General features: G+C 48.0%; 5 protein-coding genes, 1 non-coding gene and 2 pseudogenes across 6 annotated transcripts; 3 read left to right on the forward strand and 5 right to left on the reverse strand.

Moving 5' to 3' along the window:
* Positions 1-1,195: 1,195 nt before the first annotated feature.
* On the reverse strand, positions 1,196-3,225 carry LOC136468074 (uncharacterized; the record flags this gene model as incomplete). The annotated part of the gene is made up of 6 exons (XM_066466935.1): positions 1,196-1,610; positions 1,786-2,259; positions 2,479-2,586; positions 2,733-2,813; positions 2,905-2,948; positions 3,048-3,225. Coding segments are annotated over 5 exons (606 nt in total), but the record flags the coding sequence as incomplete, so codon positions are not given.
* Positions 2,860-7,807, reverse strand: LOC136468072 (uncharacterized). Its single transcript, XM_066466933.1, has 12 exons — positions 7,338-7,807; positions 6,575-6,691; positions 6,282-6,471; positions 5,898-6,043; positions 5,648-5,819; positions 5,352-5,413; positions 4,992-5,073; positions 4,530-4,587; positions 4,308-4,438; positions 4,128-4,220; positions 3,951-4,021; positions 2,860-3,843 (listed from the first exon to the last, which is right to left on the reverse strand). Exons 1-12 carry the CDS (start codon positions 7,598-7,600, stop codon positions 3,735-3,737), a joined length of 1,494 nt encoding a protein of 497 aa, XP_066323030.1. The 5' UTR covers positions 7,601-7,807; the 3' UTR covers positions 2,860-3,734.
* A 3,059-nt stretch (positions 7,808-10,866) lies between these two features.
* Positions 10,867-12,650, forward strand: LOC136466329 (uncharacterized; annotated as a pseudogene).
* Positions 12,651-15,174: 2,524 nt separating this feature from the next.
* LOC136468077 (small ribosomal subunit protein mS86 (rPPR1)-like) lies at positions 15,175-17,441 on the reverse strand. The gene has a single exon (XM_066466938.1). It carries the CDS (start codon positions 17,439-17,441, stop codon positions 15,930-15,932), a length of 1,512 nt encoding a protein of 503 aa, XP_066323035.1. The 3' UTR covers positions 15,175-15,929.
* Positions 17,392-19,415, reverse strand: LOC136468078 (uncharacterized; annotated as a pseudogene).
* TRNAP-AGG (transfer RNA proline (anticodon AGG)) lies at positions 18,893-18,964 on the forward strand. Its single transcript has one exon. It is a non-coding gene; the product is annotated as a tRNA-Pro (tRNA).
* A 229-nt stretch (positions 19,416-19,644) lies between the features above and the next one.
* Positions 19,645-21,245, reverse strand: LOC136468079 (protein BRICK1). Its single transcript, XM_066466939.1, has 2 exons — positions 21,008-21,245; positions 19,645-20,133 (listed from the first exon to the last, which is right to left on the reverse strand). Exons 1-2 carry the CDS (start codon positions 21,138-21,140, stop codon positions 20,012-20,014), a joined length of 255 nt encoding a protein of 84 aa, XP_066323036.1. The 5' UTR covers positions 21,141-21,245; the 3' UTR covers positions 19,645-20,011.
* Positions 21,246-21,380: 135 nt separating this feature from the next.
* LOC136468076 (pentatricopeptide repeat-containing protein At3g62890-like) lies at positions 21,381-23,248 on the forward strand. The gene has a single exon (XM_066466937.1). The coding sequence runs from the start codon at positions 21,418-21,420 to the stop codon at positions 22,987-22,989; it is 1,572 nt and encodes a 523-aa protein (XP_066323034.1). The 5' UTR covers positions 21,381-21,417; the 3' UTR covers positions 22,990-23,248.
* Positions 23,249-23,843: the final 595 nt, after the last annotated feature.

The raw sequence follows: 23,843 nt of genomic DNA on the forward strand, positions 1-23,843 counted from the left end.
AAACACTGTTCCGGCTGAAAAAAGAAGCCGAACAAGCCGAATATGGGGTAAGCCGAACAGGGCTACATCCACAATCATGCACGAACATGCACCGTTGATCTTAAGATCTTAAGAGCATGCCTGATCTGGCATCTTATTGCATTCATCTTGAAAGGGTTGTACCTCTGACTGTGAAGCAATCGTGGGCCCTCGCAATGCCTAATTAATTTCAGCGTCCAGAGCAGACTATCTGGTTCCATTCTAAGTATATTCATACAGGACGTCAGCTCTGCTCCCCTCGGAGCAAGAAAATCCAACAGGACCTACAATTGAGGGAATTGGCTATACACAAGAAAAGCTATCGTGTGATGGATTCTAAAAGGCATTGCAAATTCTCATAAGGTACTTGGCGTGCATTCCAGACTACCTACACTCATCTGGTCGGGCATTTTTAGATTTGACTCAGAGCCATTTAACGATGCGTGGGGGTTAGTTACATTTGCCAGTTTCAGGTTCTGATAGGGATGATGAATTGCTTGCCCTTTACGCAGTGACAATTACATTTTCATCAAGTGCAACTGTTTGGGAAAATTCCATCATGCCAGGGGAACCTCCAGGTTTTGGTATGACATCGTCCCCATAGATAGATAATGAGAACAGGGAAGAATCCAGTTACTGTGCTTCAGCGATGATAGAACTGGAATCTCAAGAGCCTTCACCTGGCCCTATTGATGATTCAGTTGCAGCAACCACAGAGAACTGCCAAGTCTTATCAGGGTCCCACAAACCCACCACAGTTGGCATTGAGGACATGTTTCTGAAGGCCAGCGTACCACCACCTGATACTCCAAGAGAGGATTTCTGTGGCCAATGGTGTCCAGTTTTGTACCTTAACTGAGAGTTTTGGGGATTATGTTGTTTGAGGACTTTTGTTTCTCATTACTATTGAGGTTGGATTCTGTGTTGAGAGCCATAAGCCTGTAACTTGACGGAGAGAGTAGTTTTCTTCACTGGTATCATCAAGAATACACAATTATACGCAGAAATTAAGTCCCCATTGCAGGTTTTGTCTGCAATTTGTTCTCTCTTTTTTTCTAGCTCTACTGATGAGGTGATGTGAAGTAGGGGCGTTCATTTTTGTTGTATTTGTAAAACACATCATCTTGGTAAACACACATCAACTTATAGCATATGCTTGGTGTGCAAAATTTCTTATAACAAATCCTAGGATCTTGCAAATTTTCTGGAATAAGCTGAGAAACGTTCAGTGGGCCAAGTTACATATGCTTGGTGTGCAGCACTAGGTACAATCTGCAGCTGTATTATAAACATACGAAAGCATTGCATTCTCTGCTAACAAATGCTCATTCAAGACCTGAGCATCATGAACACTATTCTCTGGAAATAGTAGCATCAACATTCAGCCTCCTGGAATCCTTATTTGTCAGCACTGACTGAAGTAAGATGCTCCTAGGCTCCTAGGTATATCTCTTTAATTTCTAACAGAAGGTGAGAAGTACATGAAGAAGTAACTCAATCGTGAAGTCCAAACATACATGTGGGTCAAAAACATGTAGCGCGCTCCACCAAGCTTTTCAATATTGTTCGCCAGTTTTTGAGTATACCTTGGGCTAAAAGAAAATAAAAGATATATATTAAAGAATCTGAATCACATAATTATGTTTCCGAATTGCATAATCACCAATCCGAAATTGAAAGGGCTATACATTATGGAATTACTTTCACGATTGAGAATCTAGTACATAATTTGGATTCCTAGCTATTGGCTGGAGACCCATGTAGTACCTGTCAATCAGTATGTTTCCTTGTGGGTGAATTACCAGGTACGATGCTGCCCCAAATGAGTCTTGAGAATTGTATCGTCCATCCCAAAGCACTTCAGGCGCAACTTCGACTCGTTGGTGCTGCTTGTTTCCTGGATCTGGATGGTCTGGAAGGAGCGGAATCGACGTACTTTTGAGAGTATCACGAAGACGCCGTCTCAGCTGGTCGCGCTCATTCTGGAGGAAGCTGACGCCTGGATCGCTGCGGGCTTCCGCTGCCTTGCGTCGCTGACTGCTCTTGCTACTTAGTGGTCGCGGCTTCCCCTTCTCTTGTCGTGCAATTAGTTTCCTCAGTTAGTACACCTCTTAGCACCACCGTTGAAGCCGGTGATTTGTGTAAGTGTTCCTCCGGTCCGCTAACTATGGCACATCGCCGTGGGTAGCACTGGCTGTACTTTGTTCCCACTCCTCTTAATGAAGCACGTTCCATTGCACGCTTTCGAAAAAAAAAAAGAATTGTATCCGCAGAGATAAGCGCCCTAAACATTACATGTTGGCGACGTGATTGCATAGTATACCAGACTGAAGATTTCATAAACATTGGCAAATAGCTGTACTCTAACTACATCTTATATTCTTAATACTTGTATTAGACAAAAAGATGAGGATTTGCACCATGCAATAAGAAAAAGGAAACTGTGAAAAACATGCATACTGGGAGTAGTTTGTCGTCGATTGGTAGAGGAAACATGTTTTGCACTTGGAGGATGTCTTTTGGAGGTTTCTCTGTGTGAATTGAGGATGTTGGACAGGAGAGCAGTGCCTGGACATCACCAAAAAAAAATGAAAAATAGTGGTGTTGCAGCTGCAATCCATATATATAACATATAAGTGTGTGTTATAACCAACACCAAGCCTTGAGAGTTGGATGGGAAGAGCAGAGAACGAGAGAGAGACACACACACACACCTGCAGGGCCTTGGTCCTCTCCTCCTCGGTACTGGGCTGTGTCGCTACGGCGGCCTTGCCATCCACCCTCTTGAACACCTCCTGCATACATGCCGGCACGCCTCACGCCATGAATGATGGTTAGCCAAGCGAGCGATTGAAGGTGAAGGATGGGAGAAAGCTGCCTGCGTACCGGCGCCATCCATCGGCAGGTCTGGCAGTCGATGCAGCGCTGGTCTGCGAAAACGCAAGGCAAAGAGCGCGAGTCAGTCAGGCAAAGGCAAAGCTCTTGTGTTGTTGTTGGAGGGGAGCAGCTACATAGAGAGCTCTGCTCACCGACGACGAAGTCGCCGGCCACGTTCTGCGGCCGGCGCCGGCGGTCAAGCACTGCACCTGCACCAGCACCAGCACCAGAGGACGCGGTGGCGCGAAACGTTAGGACACGTCTTCCTCTTCGGGGGCGCGGCAGCACGGTTGGCGTGGCCAAGGAGTACGCGGCGGCACCAAGGGAGGCTCATCAGTGGTGCCATGTGTGTGTGTGTGTGTGTGTCAAGTGTGATGAAACTCGGACTTCTCTTGCTGTGCTTAAAACTGCACGGGAGAGGGAGACACTGTGTATTATTATTTACTAATCAGGGTAGTCGATTTATAAGCAGCTTCAACCAAGACTTGGGGAACAGGCACAAAGACACGGTCATAAAACACGACACCATCAGCTTCCTACAGCCACAATCGTGGATGGCCATGGTCAGACTTGGTTGCAAATTTGAATGGAAATTTGTACAAGATCACTCTGCATCCTTTTCCTTTCCAACGCACAGGACACAAGAGATTAGAGAATAGTACTCCCCTAATGGGCATCCTTTTCCTTTCCATCGCACAGCAGGACACAAGAGAATAGTACTCCGTCCCCTAATGTGCTAGACAAGACAATAAGAGAGAAGGGGGGCAAAAGCCACGAAAATCCCATGTATGCACAAGCAACGCTGCTGCAAAATCATCAGCCGCGCCGGGCCGGCTCCTTCATTGTCTACTCTGCAGGAGTGCTTGCACCTTTAGCTCCCCCGCTTTCCTCAGCGACCTGTACTGCAGCCGTATGCTTTCTCCGCTATCAACTGCCTTCACAAGGTACCTGCAGGTCCCCGGACGGCTTCTGCCACTAAGCAAAACTTCTAACCCAAGCCAAAAAAAAAAACAAACAAACAATGCTGAACGAGTGAACCAGCAGCGAACGCTTACCAGCCATTCAGGCACTGTGATGTCACCACCGCCTCCTTCCCAACGAATTTATCAGGCGTCCTTTTATTTCCCTGCACGCACAGTAAAAGAGGAAGAGAGTCCACCTCTCAGAAAATTGTTCTCCACTACCCCCATTTCTTGATAGTAACTGTCGCCAAAGAATGCATTTCCACGTACCATGATCACGACTCTCTCACCCACCACAAACGGGTACTGCACCCCCTTGAACGCTCTAGGGCTTTCAGCATCTAACCCCAGCTCAATACTGTCCTGTTAGATGCTCAAAGACAAAAATTATCTCAAAACCATACAACAATATTACTTATACAACGGAGGCATGCTCCAAGAATTATGCACCTTGCTACTTCCACTTCGCCTTTGGGCGTCCATATGCTCAGTCACTTCTTTCCGGCGCTTTCGAAGAGCAGCATTATGAAAGAGCCTCCTATCGTCTTCCATCTTCACCACTGTAGCTACCGCTCTTAGAGCTGTACAACATTCAATACTGACAACTGTAAGTGAGCAAACGGAATGATACTGATACCACATTCATGTTACAAAATAAGCATGGAGACATACCAAGGTTAGGAAATAAGGAGGCCTCATCAACTTCTCCGTTGCAAATGCTGCACCTTGCCTGATTAGATAAAAAGTTAAAAAAATGGTATGCAGTCTCAGTTGCATGTTAGCTCCTACCAAAAATACTTCCTGGATTACTAACTCATTATCAATTTCTTATGAAAAATGTGGCTTCTGAATTCTGATCGTAATGACTCAGTTGTACTGTATTCCAGAACATTTTTTTGGTGCTTATAAGGGATTGACCTACTAACTACTAAGTTGCAGATACAGCAGACTGGGCTATATAAAACCATAATCAGACAAATCAAAGATTTGGGGTAACGGTTAATTTCAATGGTACCTAAAAGAACAACACCTAAAGTAAAGCATAGAACTTTATTCTTGATGTCATACACAGATTTACAAACAAACCGAATTTTGAGAAATGGTAAAAATGGAATACAAAGTCTCAGAATATACCATTTCAAGAACTTTCTTCAGCATGAGGCCACCAAACGAGTGCCCACATGAGAGAACCATAGCATCTTCAAGAAAAGCCCCACTGAAAATAAAAATATTATTCCGTCACTAGATGGCTATATTCATCATTTGTAAGCTAAGTGATTAAATGATGTGTCACAATCTGGATTTTGCAGCTGTATGCTTTCAGCAAGTTTCTTTTGATCCAGCATGTCTAAAGGTATATCTCTTCTTTACTTGTTATGTTAAGATAAGAAACATATAACAGCAGACATAAAAGGATCCATGCAGAAAAGCAGAAACTATATGCATGGCATTGATCTTGGGATGAAGTGTTACATTCAACAAGGAAGAGCTTACGACAAAGGGTCTGATAGTACACTTCTGAGCGATGGTTCATTAACAAAGTTTCCCTGTGATTCCTGCATCCCAAGTTAGCAAAGTATAAGCAACTTCAGAGTTTCAAGGCTTCTGATGAAATAAGCTCTGAAATACACACAACACCCATCTAGTTTTCAATAAAGCACTTTACTACTCTTATTAAAGAGAGTCAAGAGGTGTACTGGCTCTCATCATCTCATGCATTACTGTAACTGAATGTACAATAAGATCACATGCATGTGATGAAATTTATGCAACTTTAGATGTATACTCACAGGTGGTGCTTCCAAGTGATGGTAAACATTCTCTTCAGCACGCAAATCATCCATAAACTGGTTTGCAGATATGGGCCGGTGGATCTGCGGTATGCAATGCCCAGCAGCTGAAATTGGAGAGCAGTCCAATATAGCATTGGCACGAGGCATCAGCCTAAACATGAGTGATGCCCTGGAAGATAACAGAGAAAGAAAATAAATGATATGCCAGCGGAAAACTTTAATCCTTCTAGCAGCCCACAACTCTCACCTGTTTCCATTATTAGTGATCCTGTACTGAGAATTTAGCTGTAGACCAGCAGTAACATGACTCAAGGCTCTTCCAGTCAAAAGCAATAGGACATCAGGGCTTGAGCCTGCATCTGCTGGGTACCAATGACCATTTGGGTTGCAAACCTGCAAAACAAGATAAACAGTAGGAATTAAAAGATGAAAACGCACTAGTGACAAGGCATAGTGACAAAGTCAGTCAAATACAAACCAGGGAAGAAAACACTAACTGACTAAACAGGAGGAGGATACAGAACAGTTGTGCATTTCACCAAAAGTAATACTAGAACCAGGCACAAAATTTGTTATTTGCGCCATTCGGGATAAAGATTACAAAAGAGTTACATGATGAGCAACTTCACACCTCAATTCCTGGATGGTCAGAAGCAACCAGTGTAACAAAACCTCTATCAACTTCAGCCATTGATGACCTGAGGCCCACCATAGGTGCTTGGCTGCTTTGGGGGTGTCCATGAGAAAATGACACCATCAATTCTGAAGCTGAAACCTCATCAAGAGGCAATGGGTTGTCATCGAGCAAATGGCTGAAAGCACTGGAAATCAAAGAAGAACGATTAGCTGGTAGAAAAAAAGAAATGTGAACAAGAAGGCGTTACCGAAACAAAATAAACTAAAAAGAAAGGGCAAGTGCATTACTCTGAACGTAAACGAAGGTTCCGTGCTATTGCACAGAGAGCAGCACGGGCAGCCTTACCCAAACATCTGAAAGCATCAGCCATGCAAGCAGGTGACAACTCTCCATCATCCAGAGCCCTGTTATAGAGTAGATTAAAGCAAAGGTATTGCAGACAGGATAAATGCAAACCAAAAAATGATGAAGATGGCATTGATAAGGGCATATGGTGAATCAATAAGTGAACATATTTTGTTTGGAAAACAAAAAACTATGTTACACATAAAACTGAGATTTTGTTGAGAGATATAGCTATCTCATAACAAGTGCACAGAAGGTACTATGCAGTAAGCAATAGTTGGGTACAACTGGGATGCCTTGTGTAATTATATACAGGAAGCTGGTTGGATATGAAGCACACACAACAACATGTGAACACATTTCAGATAGTGACATTGCCGAAATTCTTTACGGATGATTCACAAGCATGTGCTTCTAGCAGTAATATATAGGGTACAGCACACAGTTCCAACAGACATCTCACATCTCAGTGTGCTATCAGCATACTAACTCCATTCAAGTTAAAGGCACCGGAGCATTCCCACATTGCGCAGTGTGATACTACTTATTACAGCATCTAGAAGTCCTGCTGCTACTACTACTACTAGAATTTTATAGTAAAATCGCAAAGTAATAGGTGCAACGGGAAAGCAGCTGCTCTCCATCCAGTGAAGTGAGGTGACAGAACAGAATGAGCAGAATCGTATTGAGATTGGCTGCGCGTACCTCCCGGCGCGGTAGACATAGAGGCCGGGGCGGACGCGGAAGAAGCCACGGGCGGACTCGAGGGCGCAGCGGACGACAGCGGCGTCCGCTGCAGGGAGCTCGACGGCGGCGGCGCCGTGGCGCGTGAGGGAAGCGGCGACGGCGTGGACTGCGCGCGCGTAGGCCGGAGTGGAGGCGCCGTCGAACGGGGCCAGGTCGTCGAGGCGCACCCTGGTGAGGGGGCTCCTAGCGGCGGTGGGGGGTGGGTGAGGGAAGGTCGACATGGGTCATGGTGAGGCGCCAGTGAGGGTGGGAGGGAGTGAGGGAGGCAGGGCAGACAGCGCTAGCTAGGAGGAGGAGGAGGAGTAGGATTCGGAGGGGAGGGCGCTCGCCGGAACGGCGCCACCGCCGCCGACGCCGACGCCCTGGGGGACAGCACAAACAAACATCACTGTCGCTGGACTGGGCTGGGGCTGCGGTGCTGATAATGCCCAACCACAGAGGGTATGGGCCGTGCTATGAATGTAGGCTATCTTTCCATGCCCAATTTTCCACGGAGGTCTATGACTCTTGTTTCTAAAAAAATAAAAATAAAAATGCACTGTAACTCTTTTCTTCTAAAAAAAGTATTCTAACTCTTTGAGTTAACACGGGTGCTTATTTATAATTATTATGCACACATAAGGTCGGTTCATTTCGTGTGCTGCTCCTACGACATGTGCGGCTCAATTACTGTCCCATGGCCAACTCATGAGGATGATTTCTCAACAAAGTCTACAAGTACTCTAACTCCTTGACTTAACACGAGTGTTTATTTATAATTATATTTTTGGTGGATTATTTTCAAGTAGTAGAGGATACGTTAGTCAATGACAAGGCGGCATGTGGTGATTTCTCCGAGATCTGCTGGCCTAATCTCTTAGAAATAGTGTTATGCGTGTTTCAAAGAAAATCGCTAAAGTGTATACGTCGCGCATCAAATGTTCTGATCGTGTTTCAAAGAAAATCTGCTGGTCATAATATATATATTTCTGTCAAAATGAATTGATTTCTATGAAATTCTTGTACAATTCCTGCATTTCGAAGTGGTCCTATAGCATGGAACCAGATCAAATACAAATTAGATAGTCTATTTCACATCAACATTCATATTTTACGGTGAATAATAAAATATGGATTGAACATTCTCAAATACAAATATGAATATGAATAGGCAGTGATCAAAATCAATACATATAGATTATGACCACTCGTGTAACATAAATATACTTCACTAGTTGTATTATAATAAATTAATAAAGATAATACTATCTGGTAAGATTCCAATACAATCAGGTCGCCAAACATCAATCACCACTAGATAATCGTCTTGTTCGTTTGGCTTATAAGCCGTACTTTTCAACCGACGAACAATATTTTTCTCTCACAACAAATCAGTCAACAGTACTTTCAGCCATGGCTTATCAGCCAAACGAACAGAACAAATAACAACTAACTTAGTAGCTTTAAATATACTCCAGAAGTTGTTCAGCATCATGCATGCTAGTTTAACTAGCTACAATGACGGGCAAATGCTAGCAAAGGCTTTGACACCTCCGAGTTCCCAAAGGCAAAGCTCTAATCCTCTAGCTCAGCTTCATCAACAACAAAAGGCTGGAAACATAAACAAAAAGGGGTGAATTGGATTCTTGCCCTTACAATTTTCAGAAGTTAGAGATTTGCCCTTACAATTCGAGGAATTGAAGATTTGCCCTTCATATTCTTGCCCTCCCTGAGCTTTGCCCTTTTTTACGTATGAAGCCTTCTTGGACCCACTTGCAGCACTTGTATTTTTGTATTGGACCAAAATGCCCCCTGGACAAGAGAAAAAGGGAGAGGCAAACAGGCTGAAGCCGCATCCATCCATCTCCCGTGCTTTTCCCTTCTCCCTCCCATGTTCTCTCTCCCTCCCGTCTCTCTCCCTCCTGTGTTCTTCCCCTTTCTCCCTCAACAAACCCTAGAACTGGAGAGTGGAGACAGCGGGCGATTGGAAGCCGATGCGCGACGATAGGATCTACGGCTGCGACGAACCCTAACCACCCGTGCATGTCCAGTGGTGGCGATGGAGGCGCCCTGATGGAGGGGCTGGAGTCGGGCGCGCCGATTTGCCGCACTAGTGCGGCAACGATGGAGAACACTGCTCCTAGGTAATCTTTCCTCCTCCTTTCCCTTGTTTAATTGTGGTGACCACAGTTCCCTTGATTTGGTGGAATCGATTAGCTATGCATGTATACACTTTGATTTGGAGTTTGATTTACTGCATGGTAGGGATGGGATGTTTGTGCTAGAGGTTAAAGTCTAAGGTTTTGCTTCCAAAGATTCTGCTAGTAGGAAATGTTACACAAAAGGCCATGCGTTTAAGTGGGTTGTGGAGTATGGGTTAATGTCACTAGACTTACTGTTGAAAAATCTGGCAACTGAATTGAATCTGAGCAGTAACCAGACACCCACTGTTTGGTTCTTTGACAAAAGATTGAATGAGGATGCCAGAATAGTTGGTAAGATTCAAATGCTAGATTTGTTTGAAATGTATAAGGAGGAGATGAGCTGTGAGGTTGTGGTAGGTGTATTCGATAGGTCAATTTATGTGGAAGCTGAATTTGATGCCATGGAGCCTATATGTGTGGTTCCTTATGATGATGCAAATGTTCAATTAGAGGCAGAGGCAGCTGCCAACATGTCTAAAGAACCCACTAATGCTGCTCCTGATAATCTAGAGGCAGCCGTTGATGTCGAGCCAGATAGAGAACCCGATATATTCGATAGGTCAATTTGTGTGGAAGCTGAATTTGATGCCATGGAGCCTATATGTGTGGTTCCTCACGATGATGCAAATGTTCAATTAGAGGCAGAGGCAGCTGCCAACATGTCTAAAGAACCCACTAATTCTGCTCCTGATAATCCAGAGGCAGCTGTTGATGTCGAGCCAGATAGAGAACCCGATATATTTGATAATGCTGAGGAATATGTGGGTGTTGATGATGAGGCCATGTATGGGATTGTGCCGGTTGCTCCTCAATTTACAAAGCCAACTGACAATTCTAACACTAATGTTAGGGCTGAGCTAACTTATGCTGAGCCATCTGATCCATTCTTCCATGTTGAGGCAGAGGCAGAGGTGGATGATGCTGACCCTCTCGAGGTCCAAGTACTGCATGATCCAAACAACCCAAAAATAGAGGTGGGGGCGTTGTTTCCTGATATAGTTGCATTCAGAAAAGCAATAAGGCACTATGCTGTGAACAAGGGGTTTGAGCTTGCTGCTAGGTACAAATCAGATAAGTCAAGATTCACAGCTAGGTGTGCTGTTGAGGGATGCCCTTGGAGAATACATGCTTCCACCATTTTTGATAAGAAAACTATACATGTACATTCTTTGTAGTTGTTTTGTATTTGATAAATGTTCTTGTTTATATTTGCAAAAGCATTACCATGTCTATCTGCCTTTCTGTAGATCAAAAAGCTTCCTTCAGATCACGATTGGCCTACCACCAAGCTTAGAGTAGGGAGAATGGCTTCTCAGGGCTGGTGTGTAGATAGGCTTGGAAATTGGGTAAAGAAGAATCCAACAAAGAGAGCAAAGGAAGCAAAAGAGAAATTGGAGGGTGACTTTGGAATTAAACTAAAGTACTCAAAAGCTTGGTCTGGATTGAAGGTCGCCTTGGATAAAGTTCATGGTACGTATGAAGAGAGCTTCCAACTTCTTTTCAATTGGGCTGCTCAACTAAAACAAAGTTCACCTGGAAGTCATGTAGACATAGAGTTAGAGAATATTGGTAAAAAATATAGGTTCAAGAGGGTTTTTGTTGCTTTGAAGCCATGCATTGATGGATTCCTAGCTGGTTGTAGACCTTTCATTGGTGTAGATGCATCTTTTTTGCATGGAAAGTACACTGGACAGTTGGCTGCAGCAACAGGTGTTGATGGGCACAACTGGCTGTATCATATAGCATATGCTATTTTTGACTTAGAGACTGAGGATAACTGGACCTGGTTCCTAAAAAATCTGCACAAAGTCATAGGAGACCCACCAGGACTAGTTTTGTATTCAGATGCTTGTAAAGGACTAGAGAAAGCTATGGGGCTATTTTTCCACAAGCTGAAACAGGGAGTGCATGAGGCACATGTACAACAACTTCATGAAACACTTCTCAGGGGATGTTTTCACTAGCCATCTCTACCCTGCAGCTAAGAGCTATACTGACTATATGTTTAAGTGGCATATGAACAAAATTTTTGAGTATGCTCTAGCTGCACTTAAGTACCTTGACCAGCATCCTGATAGAATTTGGTACAGAAGTGTCTTTTCTGAAGAGAGCAAATGTGATTATTTGACTAACAATGTTTCTGAGAGTTTCAATTCTCAGATCAAGCACTTGAAAGGTCTTCTCATCCATGAGTTAGTAGGCAGGTTAAGGGAGCTGATAATGGAGAAAAGGTATATTAGAAGGAAGATTGGACAACAGCTGCAAGATGGGATCCTACTAGGTATTTTGAAGGAACTGAATCTTATAAGCACCAATTTGAAGGTTGCCAAGGTGAAAGTTAGTGATGATGACTTTGCTGAGGTGACACTACTTGATGATTGGAACAACCAGAGAAGACATACTATGGATCTAAAAAATCAGAATTGTTCATGTAGAGAATGGCAGGTAACTGGCAAGCCATGCAAGCATGCCTTGGCATGGATACTGTCTAATAGAGGAATGCAGATAGCTGACTTCGTGCATGAGTGTTACTCAGTTGCTAAGTTTAGAGCTGCCTATGAAGGAAGGGTTGAACCAATGACAGACAGGTCCCAGTGGCCAGAAGTTGATCTTGGGTTCAAGGTTCACCCACCGTTGTTGGGAAGACCAGCAGGTCGGCCAAAGGTGCAAAGGGTTAGGAGTTATCTAGAGAACAATCCCAACAAGAAGAAAGTGAGATGCAAACGGTGTGGAGGTTTTGGACACTTCGAGAAGACCTGCAAGCTTGACATGGTTGGAGAGGATGGTAAAGTTGCTAGACCCAACAAAAGGCAAGATTTTATTTGAATTATTTACTGTTATATGTATTTTACTAGTACTGTGGTTTAATGAAAAGTGCATTTACAGGAAGAGAATAGATGATGATGCTGGACCATCCAAAGATGATGATGCTGGACCATCCAAAGGGAATAAAAAGAAGGCTTCAAAGAAAAAGACAACTTCTAAGAAGAAAAAAACATCGTTGAAGAAGAAGCAGAAGAAGGATGCTGCTGCACCTCCAGCAAAGGTTGTGAGAAGCCTGATGGACATGTTCTGTGGAGGACACTGAGACTGATGGTGCATTTCTAGATATTTTGTGACCTTTGTTTTGTAATATAATGTTAGTGAATTGTCAACTACATGCCTTTGATGGCAGCAAACTGTGAACTGTGTGCGATCTGTGATGGAAGTAAACAAGTAATATAATGTTAGTGAATTGTCAACTACATGCCTTTGATGGTAGCAAACTGTGAACTGTGTGCAATCTGTGATGAAAGTGAATAAGTTGAAATGCTTATGTGAATCATGCTGAATTTTATTTGATGACAAGAGCATTGCTCAATTAGATGATAGAATGACAAGAGCAAAGCTCAATTATATGACAGCATACACCACCAGATTGCTTGTTATGGTCGACAAGACCTATGCTAGGAGAAGTGCCAAGACCTATCAGACCTAAGCATTGGCAAGACCTAAGAATTGGCTACAGACTCAGGAGCCTAAGCTCTAACATTGCTCAAATAGATAACAGAATGGCAGCAAGGCTGTAAATTCCAAACTCAATTATTAGCAAATAGCAATTGTCATACACCTGATAGGCAAAAGCCACACACACGGCTACATCACTTCCAAATTGTACTCAGAATACAACCAATGACTACACCTACACACACGGCTGCAATAATGACATAGTCCTTCTTTAGAATCTCTACTTGCACCTTCAACTTCGAGACATCATTCATAGCATTGTCAAGTTTTTCCTTTATTTTATCGAAATCTTCCTTGAACTCTAGAATAGGGTCGACAGACCCATGTCCACCATCTGCACAACTGGGAAGGATCGCCTTCTTCCACCAAATTGGATGATGCTCTGGATTGCGTAGGACATCTTCATACTGCTTCTCGGACATGATGATGCCACATGTAGTTGGGTCATCCTGCAACCGATGAAACCATACCATCATGACCACCATCCAAAAGCACAAAATTGAATAAAAAAATTTGACTTACTTTGATGTTGTTCGGACACTTGACGAAGGTCTGGCCAAAAGTGGCCTGCTGCTTGCTTCGGATCCGTACTAATTTCACCTTGCAGTGTGGGCAGTCCACGAGTGGGGCGAAAGCCGAGCTCTGGATGCCCCCCGAGCTGGAGCCAGCAGCACCTCCTCCCATATACTGACTGCCACTCATCTGGGCAACAACAGGCACCATATGCACATGACAAAGACAGGCGGGCGTCAACGGCGATAAGAAGCAGATGCGCCAAAGGTCGGGCCACGACGACAATGGGGTGTACCAGGGAAAAAAGGAGAAGAATGGGGCACCTCCAATCGCTGTTGCCTTCAATCGTCGGCGTCGCCTTCAATCCACGCAGCCACCGCCTCTCGCCGCGCGGCCGCCTCCAATCGCCACGCGCCGGCCTCAAGGAGCCGCGCGCCCAGCTCCAGTCGCCGCGCGCGCCCGCCGCCTGTCGCCCGCGCGCGCGCCTCCAGTCGCCCGCGCGCGCGCCCGCCTCGACCAGCCACCTCTAGTCACCCGAGCGCTGGCCTCCAATCGATGGCTAGGGTTCTTCGATTGAGGTAACGAGGAAGAACATGGGAGAGAGAAACCGGTGAGGGAGATAGAGAGAAGACCGTGGGTTCAATACCCGTTCGGTTGAGTTAAAGATTGATGGGACCCAGGGGCATTTTGGTCCAATACAGAAATACAAGTGCTGCAAGTGGGTCTAAGAAGGCTTCATACATAGAAAAGGGCAAAGCTCAGGGAGGGCAATAATATGAAGGGCAAATCTCCAATTCCTCGAATTGTAAGGGCAAATCTCCAACTTCTTAAAATTGTAAGGGCAAGAATCCAATTCACCCTAAAAAAAATACTTCCTCCGTACTAAAAAATGAAGTCGTTTTGGACAAGGCTTGGGTCAAACATTAGGAATATAAATCATGAATAACTTTTAAGTTGTTGAGTATGGAAATGTGAAAACCATATGTATAGATTTGTCTTGAAAAATACTTTCACAAAAAATTACATATATCACTTTTTGATAAATATTTTTATAAAAATAAGTAGTCAAAGTTATGCTTTGTAGACCATGTCGTTGTCCAAAACGACTTCATTTTTTAGTATGGAGGGAGTATATAGCACAGTTTCAAGAAGCAAAGTTAAAAACATCAAAATAAACAGAATGAATATCCAGCACAAGGGGAACGAGCGAATCAGGCACCCCGAGTAGCATATTTAGAGTACTGTAGAAGCGAAATAAGCTCATCCTTCATGTAACTGCGTATTATGAATTGTCAATGCCTACTTATTTCAGGATCCTGGCATGATGATTGATTCAACAAAAGATGAAAAGATTCTACTGAATATATTATCCACAAAGGCTATCCTGAGCAACAGTTATAAGTTTCGCTTGGTATTCACCCAGAAAACATGGCAATGCATGGCTAGCCTGACGCTATACGGAAAGTAAACAAACTCACAAAACAGTCCTCGAAAGTAATACAGAGTATTTTGCAGCACAAATGTTTGACAATTCACACAGCTAACACAAACACAAACCGAATAGGCTGCAGCCAGTTCATTCAGCTCATCAAGGTAACATAATACAATATCACAGCCAAGTGATGTGAAACAGGTTACATCAAATTACATAATATATTTCGCAAAAAAAATTACATAATATATAGCATTTCAAAACTGGCAGAAAAAACTACACATCACATCGGAAACAAGGGAAACCAACTGCAACAGTGACGCATGGCACAAACCTAACATAGCATCGCTAAACATGAATATACACCAAAAACGCACCCAGGGGAGTTCATCCTGAAATGAGTGTTTTCTTTCAGAGCGACATCTTAAAATGATGAAAATTGATATACCTACAATTTGGAATAACATTTCACAAAACAAAATGCCAGCAGATCTATGTTGCGAAATGTAACCACACAACAACATCTGGTCAGGCATACAACAGGAAGGATTAACCATAAGAAGTAGCTTATTTTCTCTTTGCAAAATGTCAAGGAAATAGTTGCCCCTTGCCCTCATCTTGATAACATGTGACTACCAAAGATAGACGACATGCATTCTGAGTTCATGGAACTTAGAATATAAAATGAATTGGAAAAAAAACACGAATCTGCATGCCTGGATGAGAAGCATTTTGTGTCATAACTAAGCATACATGACTGGATGGTAAACCAACGGCCATAAACAGTCACCCATCCCATTAATTTATAATGCAAGTCTCATCTAAAACAAACCATTTTGAGCAATAACAGATGCCAGCTGTAAAATGGTGATCTGTCGGGCCAGGTCCATCTATTGCATACATGGTTCCTGGTGGTTAGACTTTCTTGTCAGCGAGCAACATCGGGAACTGAGCCTCAACCTTGATCCACTCCTGTTTGGCGTCACCCTTGACAGCCTTTCTCATGGCCATGAGAACCTCCCTTGCGTGCTTGGCCTTCCTGCTCTTGAGCAAACCCTGAACCAAACCTTTGATAGCTTGGAACGGCGGCGCCCACTTGTTGTGCAGGCACTCCTTGCAGACCTCCAGGGCAGGATCAAACAAACTCTTGTTGACAAGGGCCTCGAGCAGCATGATGTAGGTCTCAAAGTTGGGGGAGACCCCTTTGCTGTTCTGCCTGGGCACCTCCGGCATCCTCTTGAAGAGAGCCATGGCAGCACCCACCTCCCCTTCGTTGCAGAGCCCCTTGATGACAGTGTTGAAGCTCGAGCGGTTGGGCGGGACGCCGTTTGCCCCCATGGCATCCAGCAGCTCTTCAGCTTCAAAGCTCCTGCCTTTGGAGCACAGCAGGGCCATCCGGAGGTTGTAGGTCCCGACATTGGGCTTGAGCCGCCTCTTGGGACCAGTGATCTCCTTAACTAGCTGATCGAAGGCGGCATCGTCGCCGGCGTTGAGGTAGCCCTTGAGGATCTCGTTGCAGGAGACGATGTCCGGCTGGACGCCAGCCGTGTCAGGCATTTCGTGGAACGCGGTGCGGGCGGCTGCGACGTCCCCGCTGGCGACGAGGGCCTTGAGGAGGACGTTGTGGGAGACGAGTCCCGGCTTGATGCCGAGGTCGGCGGGGAGGGTGTTGAAGGCCCGGACGGCGCGGTCGTAGAGGCGGTTGTCGTGGTAGGCGGAGAGGAGCGCGGAGAGGGCGCGGTCGGAGGGCGGGTTGACGAGGCGGAAGACGGTGAGGGAGTGGTCGGGCATGCCGGCGGCGGAGTAGAGGGAGATGAGGCGGAGGAGGAAACCCTCGGACGGGTGCGGGCTGGGGAGGGCGGTGAGGGAGGAGGAGAGGACGGAGGCGACGAGGTCGCGGCGGCCCGCGGAGGCGAGGCGGTGCACGGAGAGCGCGAAGAGCGGGCGGTCGGCGAGGAAGGCCGGGTGCGGGAGGCCCGAGAGGAAGAGGGTGGCGAGCGCGTCCGGGCTGGTGGCGGCGTCGCGGATGGAGGACTTGAGGCGGGAGAGGTCCGCCGGGGTGGTGGGCATCGGTGGGGTAACGAGCTGGGTCTGCGTGGAGAGGAGGCGGACGAGGAGGTGGCGGCGGCTCAGCAGGGAGGGGCTCCGGCAGAGGGCGGCGGAGGCCATGGTGGGCGAGCTGAGGCGCGGGGGAGGGGACTGGGAGCCCACTGGACTGGACTGACCTCTCCTCACGGACGGACGGACGGCCCACAAGCTCCGAAGTCCAAAAGAAAGCAACGAAATGCAAAATGCCCCTTTCCGAAGCTCAAATGTTGTCACCCCTGACCCTGATGAAACGGAAGCTTTGCCCTTTTTCCAGGCGACTGACCATGAGTAGCTAGTTGTGTATGGAATTAATGAATTGTCATCAATCTGCTTATACATGCATGTATGACTGACTTGTTGGAGATCAATTTGGTATGGTATGGTGCCAACATTATATTCATTCTACACTTGATGGATTGCTCTGTTCATCTCCGATGGATCGATCCATCTGTCCCTCAGCTTGCATGCATGCCTATGCTTATGCTTATACATGATCGATGGAGTGGAATTAATCTCCAAAAATGGCTGATGCTGATGCTGAAACGGTACGGCTGCGAACGGGACCTATATAATCTCTTTGGCTACTAATTAAGCTACTTGTAGATCCACTCGTTGGAGCGTCCTCCGGTCTGGTCCATGTCGATGAAGATGCTGACGGCCTTGCCGATGCGCGGCCTCTCCTTGAGCTTCTCCAGCGTGTTGCGCACGTGCGCCACGGCCCCCCAGCACTTGAGCGTGTTGGCCACGTCGTCCAGTCGCAGCAGGTACTCCTCCTCGCTCAGCGGGAACGATCTCTGATAGATCATAATAATATATGTATATTAGTATATATTATTTTTTAACGCATAATATATGTATATCGGCTACCTATTGCTAATAATATTAGCAGATATATACAATTATACATATATAATACATGACTGGATTGCATATCATGCATGCATGTCCAAGCGGCTACTCACTTGCTCCCTGTACTTCCACATCACATTCATGGCCAGCAGATTCCTTCCTTCCCATGAACTCCTGCAGGCAGGCGTATAATCATCGTGCATGTGAATAATGCTAGCTAGCTGATGAAGCACAGAAGAGAAATTGAGTCATATATGCATCACGTACGTATATATGTCTGTACCTTCTTTATCAATGTTACATCGTACGACCTGCCGTACTTCTTCCTGATGAGGTTTGCAAGATCCAACCCATTGAACTTGGCATCGTCGTCAGTTCCGACCAGGCGCTCCAGATCGTCCCGGGACAAGCCGCCGCCGCCCGACAACGACCTACCGCCGCTGCCCTCCTTGTCGCTGCTGTAGTTTTGCTTCTCGTCATCGTCCTCTTCTTCCCCGCCACCACTTGACGACGACTCACCTCCTGATGATGCATCGTCACTACTGCCGGTCGCTCTGACCGCAACGAGGGCACGAGGACGCGTCCTGCTGGGATGGGGAACCTGAAGGCCTCTAGCAGCTGGTGAAGACGACGAAGCTGCAGCTGCAGGGCACTGGTGGTGCATCACCATCACCTTGTTGGTGGGCTTGCTGATGAATGATCTCCCTCTCAGGCTCAGATCCTGAACGGGCAGCTGCAGCTGAAGGTTCTGGGAGTTCATCATCGATCACAAGCAAGAAATATATGGTGGCTTCGCCTCTGATCCTTTCTTCACCTCCTCTCTCGTGCTCTGCAAATCGAATAGGAGCTGAGGAATGCAGTGAGCAGCAGCAGCAGCCTTTGTTTTTAAACTCGTTTTATTCCTAGATGAATAAAATATATGTTTCGATGAAGACAGCACAGGGCATTTGGTCTAGTGGTATGATTCTCGCTTAGGGTGCGAGAGGTCCCGAGTTCAATTCTCGGAATGCCCCGATTTTTTTCTCTTTTTAAATTCTTCCTTGTTGTCATCCTTCCCCCAAATTCAAAGAACGTTTTCTTTTTCCCCCTCCTTCCGATTAGCATATTATTATGCCATACATCAGTACTGTAGAATCCAGTGAATGAAGCATACAAGGGAAGGGTGTTATTATGTATATATAAACTAGCTAGTAGAGGGGATGGAGATGGCAACTTACGAAACGACGAAGAGAAGGACGAATCGAATCCGAGCAGTAAGCTATGCTTTGCTAGATCATCCCTCTCCCATGGACAATTGGACATGGAGGAGGAGGAGGATCAGCCCTGTCCGCGTCCGGCTGTGTGGCCACGGGGAGAAGAAGAGAAGAGAAGAGAGGAGGCAGCAACAGCAGAGCAGGCAGGAGTCACCAGTTGTGTGGTGGCAAGGGGATACAACACCAGGGCCACATCTCCCGTGCTTTTCTTCCCTACCCGAACTCCATTTTATCTTTTCGATTCTGCACTCACTACTTGACAAGTATGTTTGCTTTACACCTCACACATATATCACAATAATAAACCGCTGAAAATATGTTTGATTCAAGGACTATAATTAACCTAAATCACATACGCATTTGCTAAGCAATCCAAGAAATTAATTGATATCACCACCCCATTCCTCATCATAAGAAGTCCTCATAAGCGCACATACAAGAAATCAAACCAAGCCAGTCCGCTGAAATTCATTTGATGATCCCATACGATAGCACAGACAGGAATTCGTTGCCTACCGGGTACAAGGAGCCAACAAGCGTCACAAAGTTGGCTCTAAAAGCGCGGGCACAAACGCATGACAACATGTCCAGCAAACACTCTTATCAATTACCTCCACGGAAACTCAAACGTGCAACTTGCCGTCTACTTGTGCAACATTCCAATTGTACAAACAATGATACTAGCGGTAGTGGTGCTTTACGTGCCACTCCAACATCACAGCCGCACACGTTCACGCAACATTCATACCTACATACATACATACACACACCACGATGCAGGCTGTGCACGCGGGTCCTTGGACTTTTCTAGTTGAAGACAGAAGGGTTGGTCGTCGCGCTGCTCACTTGAACTTCAAGCACCTCCAGCTTCCGCTCTAGGATGTCAAGCTTCTCGTTCAAAGTTGCCAGCTTGCTCTTTGTCGTAGCTTCTGCATGCACACAGACTTTGGAAATATTAGTAACTGGTTCATGATCATTTTTCTTTTCTCCTACACCTCATCTCATCCAAGTAGATGGTGAGTTAAACAGCAAACAAACATGCACCGCAGTGAGCGGTCAAAGAAAAATACCCAGACAAACCAGTCTACACCCTAGTCCATACAACCTCGAAAGTCATACTTAACATGTGGAATTTTGGACCGCCAACTCGATGTGATATAGATTCAATTGTGTTACCATAAATGACTTGGCTCAAGTAAGACAAACTTGGCTGCCTATCTTGCTGGAGCCTGGGTGTCTAGGAGAGATGGCTTTAGTGTTGTTTTTGTGCTGTTTGTCTTGCGTATCACAAAAACCATGTAATTTCATTGCTTTCAGTAATGAAATTCGGTTTCGACCATGGTGGAAAAGAAGTAAGAGAAACTTCAAACATGAAGCCATCTTGGGCTACTTTCTAGTTGAAACCACAAATCTTGTTTCGAGAACGTATCTATTGTTCATACGAGTTATCTGACATCAAACGTCACCGGCATATTGATTGTTCCCCAAGGACAAGTTAAAGCACCCAATCAAATGAATTGTTTGAGAAATTAGCTGACATCAAACGCCGCAAGAATTTTACTGTACTTCGTACTAGAGATAAGCTCGGGCAGGGCAGGGCAAATCCCTCCTCTCCCCGGCGTGGCGTGCAATCTGCGACCGGCAAGGACAATTAAGCACCGCGCTGAATGAAATGAGAAGGCAGCGGCAGCAGATCCGAGCAAATCCAGGTGGGAGATGCAGATCGTGAGAGGGTAGCCCGGGGGCGGGGTGGGGGGGGGGGGGGGGGGGGGGGGGGGGGGGAGGGATGGAAGAGGAGCTGACCGAATCTGAGGAGGAAGTCGAAGAGGCGTCGGACGTTGAGGGATATGTTGGAGATGAACTCGCGGTTCTCCCAGTCTGCCTGCACTGCGATGCCCACGTTGACCGGGTTCCCCATCCCGCCGCCGCGACCCATCCCCGCCACCTGATGGCTGCTGCTGCCTGCTGGCCTGCGGCTTCTTCTCCTCCCGACGGGACGCGCACCACCACCAACACGAAGGCACCAACAACTCTGGGTTCTGGCCGTGCCGCTTCGCTTGCCTTGGAAGGCTGGGCTAGATGGTTAGTGTGAGTGGGCCAGGTTGGACCGGCCCTTCTCACAACCTCAGACCATACAAAGCCCAACTAAGCGAGATACCGGTGGGCCTGGAGATGGGCAGCCACTGCCGCCATTTCGGCCAGCTGCAATCGCAATGCAATGGCCGACGGCGGCGCTGCAGCTGCTGCGCCGGCCGTCGCTGAGCGCCGCTCAGCTCCGGCAGGTGGACGCGCACCTGCTCAGCTCTTTCTCGCACCTCCTTGCCGACCGGTTCCTTCCCAACCAGCTCCTCCGCTCGCTGCTCCCGGCGCACCCGCTCGGCGCCCTCCGCCTGTTCCCGCGCCTCCGCCGCATCCTCCCCGACTTCCGGCCGAACAACTACACCTTCTCCTTCCTCCTTAAAGCTGCCGCTGATTCGTCAGCGCCAGCGTCTCTGGGACCGGACTCCCCTTTCGGCGCCCACGCCATCGTCCCCTCTCTCCATGCCCTCGCCGTTGTCCTGGCCTGGGACGCCCACGCCTACGTCGCCAACGGCCTCATCCACGCCTACGCCACTCACGGCGTCCTGCCCTCCGCCCGCCGCCTCTTCGTAGACGCCGTCGCCTCCCGCGCGGCCGACGTGTGCTCCTGGACGTCACTCCTCACTGCCTGCGCGAAGTCCGGGCAGGTGGACGAGGCGCGCGCCCTGTTCGACGGAATGCCCCGCAGGAACGACGTCGCCTGGAGCGCCATGCTGAGCGCCTACGTGGCCGCGGGCAGCTTCACCGACGCCGTGCGGCTGTTCGAGGACATGCTCAGGTCCGGCGTCCGCCCCAACAGGGCGGCGGTGGTCGGGGTGCTGGCCGCCTGCGGGGCGCTCGGGGCGCTGGACCAGGGCAGGTGGGTGCACGCCTTGCTGGTTGGCGCCCACGGTGATGGTCCAGCAGCGATGGACGGCGTCGTGGCGACGGCGCTGGTGGACATGTATGCCAAGTGCGGGAGCCTGGACACGGCGAGACAGGTGTTTGCGGCGGCCCCACGGGGGCAGCGGGACGTGTTCACCCACACGGCCATGATCTCGGGGCTCTCGGACCACGGCCGCTGCGGGGAGGCGATCGAGCTGTTCGGGCAGATGCAGGCGGAAGGGGTGCGCCCCAACGAGGTGACCTTTATCTGCGTGCTCACCGCCTGCGGCCGCGCGGGCCTCGTCGGCCGCGCCAAGGAGGTGTTCCGCAGCATGGCGGCGGTGCACGGCATGGAGCCCGGCGTGGAGCACTACGGGTGCCTGGTGGACGTCCTGGGCCGCGCTGGGCTGCTGGCGGAGGCCATGGAGGCCGTGCGATCGATGCCGATGAGGCCTGACTCGTACGTGTTGGGCGCGCTGCTGAATGCTTGCGCGGCGCACGGCGACGTGGAGGCCGGGGAGCAGGTGGTGCGGTGGCTGGCGGAGCTGGGGCTGGACCACAGCGGGGTGCACGTGCAGCTGTCCAACATGTACGCCGGGTGGAGCAAGTGGGAGGAGGTGCTCAAGGTCCGCCGGAACATGGAGGACAGGAAGGTGGCCAAGGTGCCTGGGTGCAGCATGCTAGAGGTGGATGGCATGGCTTGCGAGTTTGTGGTCGGCGACCGCTCGCATCCGCAGATGCGGGAGGTCATGTCAGCCATTAGAGACCTCCACGGGCAGCTCCGGCAGTTGGACCACGACTGTTGTTACCTCACCATGGAAATGGAGCTCCAGCTTAGCTAACTAGCGGACAGTGAACCGAGGCACTTTGTTTGTGAAAGCTTGCATTGGATTGGATGCCCATGAGTGAGACCGATAGACTCGGGGGGAAGGTACCCAACCTTCCTTGCTGATCGCTTCTTTCTGTCACAGACTCACAGGCTAAAGCATGCCCACTTGTGATTTCAGAGTTGAGACCAAAGGTCATGTATGTACAGTTCTTCCATTTTACTGCACCTCTGTAAGATCGCAAAACTTGGGTACATATATGAGCAGTTTTGTTTGTGTGTTGAGTTTACCTCTGTAAAATCGCAAAACACTAGAACCATAAGCGCGGCGTTGCCGCGCTCCTTTGGATCTGGAGAGGAGTGTTAATGTATTATTGTCAATGTCTGTGAAATTTGGGGTGAAGACGTGAAGTGTGGGCGTCCGGCCCTTCCCGAACCCTAGGTAAGGCGGCGCCTCTGGCGGCTGCCACCCACTCCCCGCCGCCGACGATGGTGGGGCCCGTGCGGATGGGCTCCGAGTGGGCGGTTCCGCTGCCGCCAACGTTGGGGAATCCTCCGCACAGCAGTCGCTGTAGCTGCCACGGCCTGCAACCCCGCTGGTGGTGACGACGAACTCGGCAACCAGCTCGCCGCTGCGGCCTCCTCCGGCGTAGGGGGTCGACGTCTTCCTCGTCCACCCTTCCGCGCCTAGCTCGTCGTCCTCTCTGCCCCCTCGGCTAGATGGGGCGTTCCAAGGCTCGTCGGTGGGCGGATGAGGACCTTGATGACTCCGACGCGGAGAGGTCGCCGATCAACTCCCCAACCTCCTACCTCGACGCAGTCCGACAAGGGTCGCAGCTTCGGACGTCGCCTTTGCTGGAGTGTGCCAAG

This window comes from Miscanthus floridulus, chromosome 7 (genome assembly GCF_019320115.1).
Source record: "Miscanthus floridulus cultivar M001 chromosome 7, ASM1932011v1, whole genome shotgun sequence".
NCBI classification, from domain to species: Eukaryota; Viridiplantae; Streptophyta; class Magnoliopsida; order Poales; family Poaceae; genus Miscanthus; species Miscanthus floridulus.

Bases quoted from the DNA above. Each gene is read 5' to 3' on its own strand.
- LOC136468072 (XM_066466933.1), bottom strand. From the start codon at position 7,600: ATGTCGACCTTCCCTCACCCACCCCCCACCGCCGCTAGGAGCCCCCTC. The intron at 5,414-5,647 runs GTGAGTATACAT...CTTGGGATGCAG, and splicing joins ATCACTTGGAAGCACCACCT to GAATCACAGGGAAACTTTGT. The intron at 4,022-4,127 runs GTACGTGGAAAT...CTGTGCGTGCAG, and splicing joins GTGAGAGAGTCGTGATCATG to GGAAATAAAAGGACGCCTGA.
- LOC136468079 (XM_066466939.1), bottom strand. From the start codon at position 21,140: ATGGGTCGCGGCGGCGGGATGGGGAACCCGGTCAACGTGGGCATCGCA. The intron at 20,134-21,007 runs GTCAGCTCCTCT...GTGTGCATGCAG, and splicing joins CGACTTCCTCCTCAGATTCG to AAGCTACGACAAAGAGCAAG.
- LOC136468076 (XM_066466937.1), top strand. From the start codon at position 21,418: ATGCAATGGCCGACGGCGGCGCTGCAGCTGCTGCGCCGGCCGTCGCTG.
- LOC136468077 (XM_066466938.1), bottom strand. From the start codon at position 17,441: ATGTATAAGCAGATTGATGACAATTCATTAATTCCATACACAACTAGC.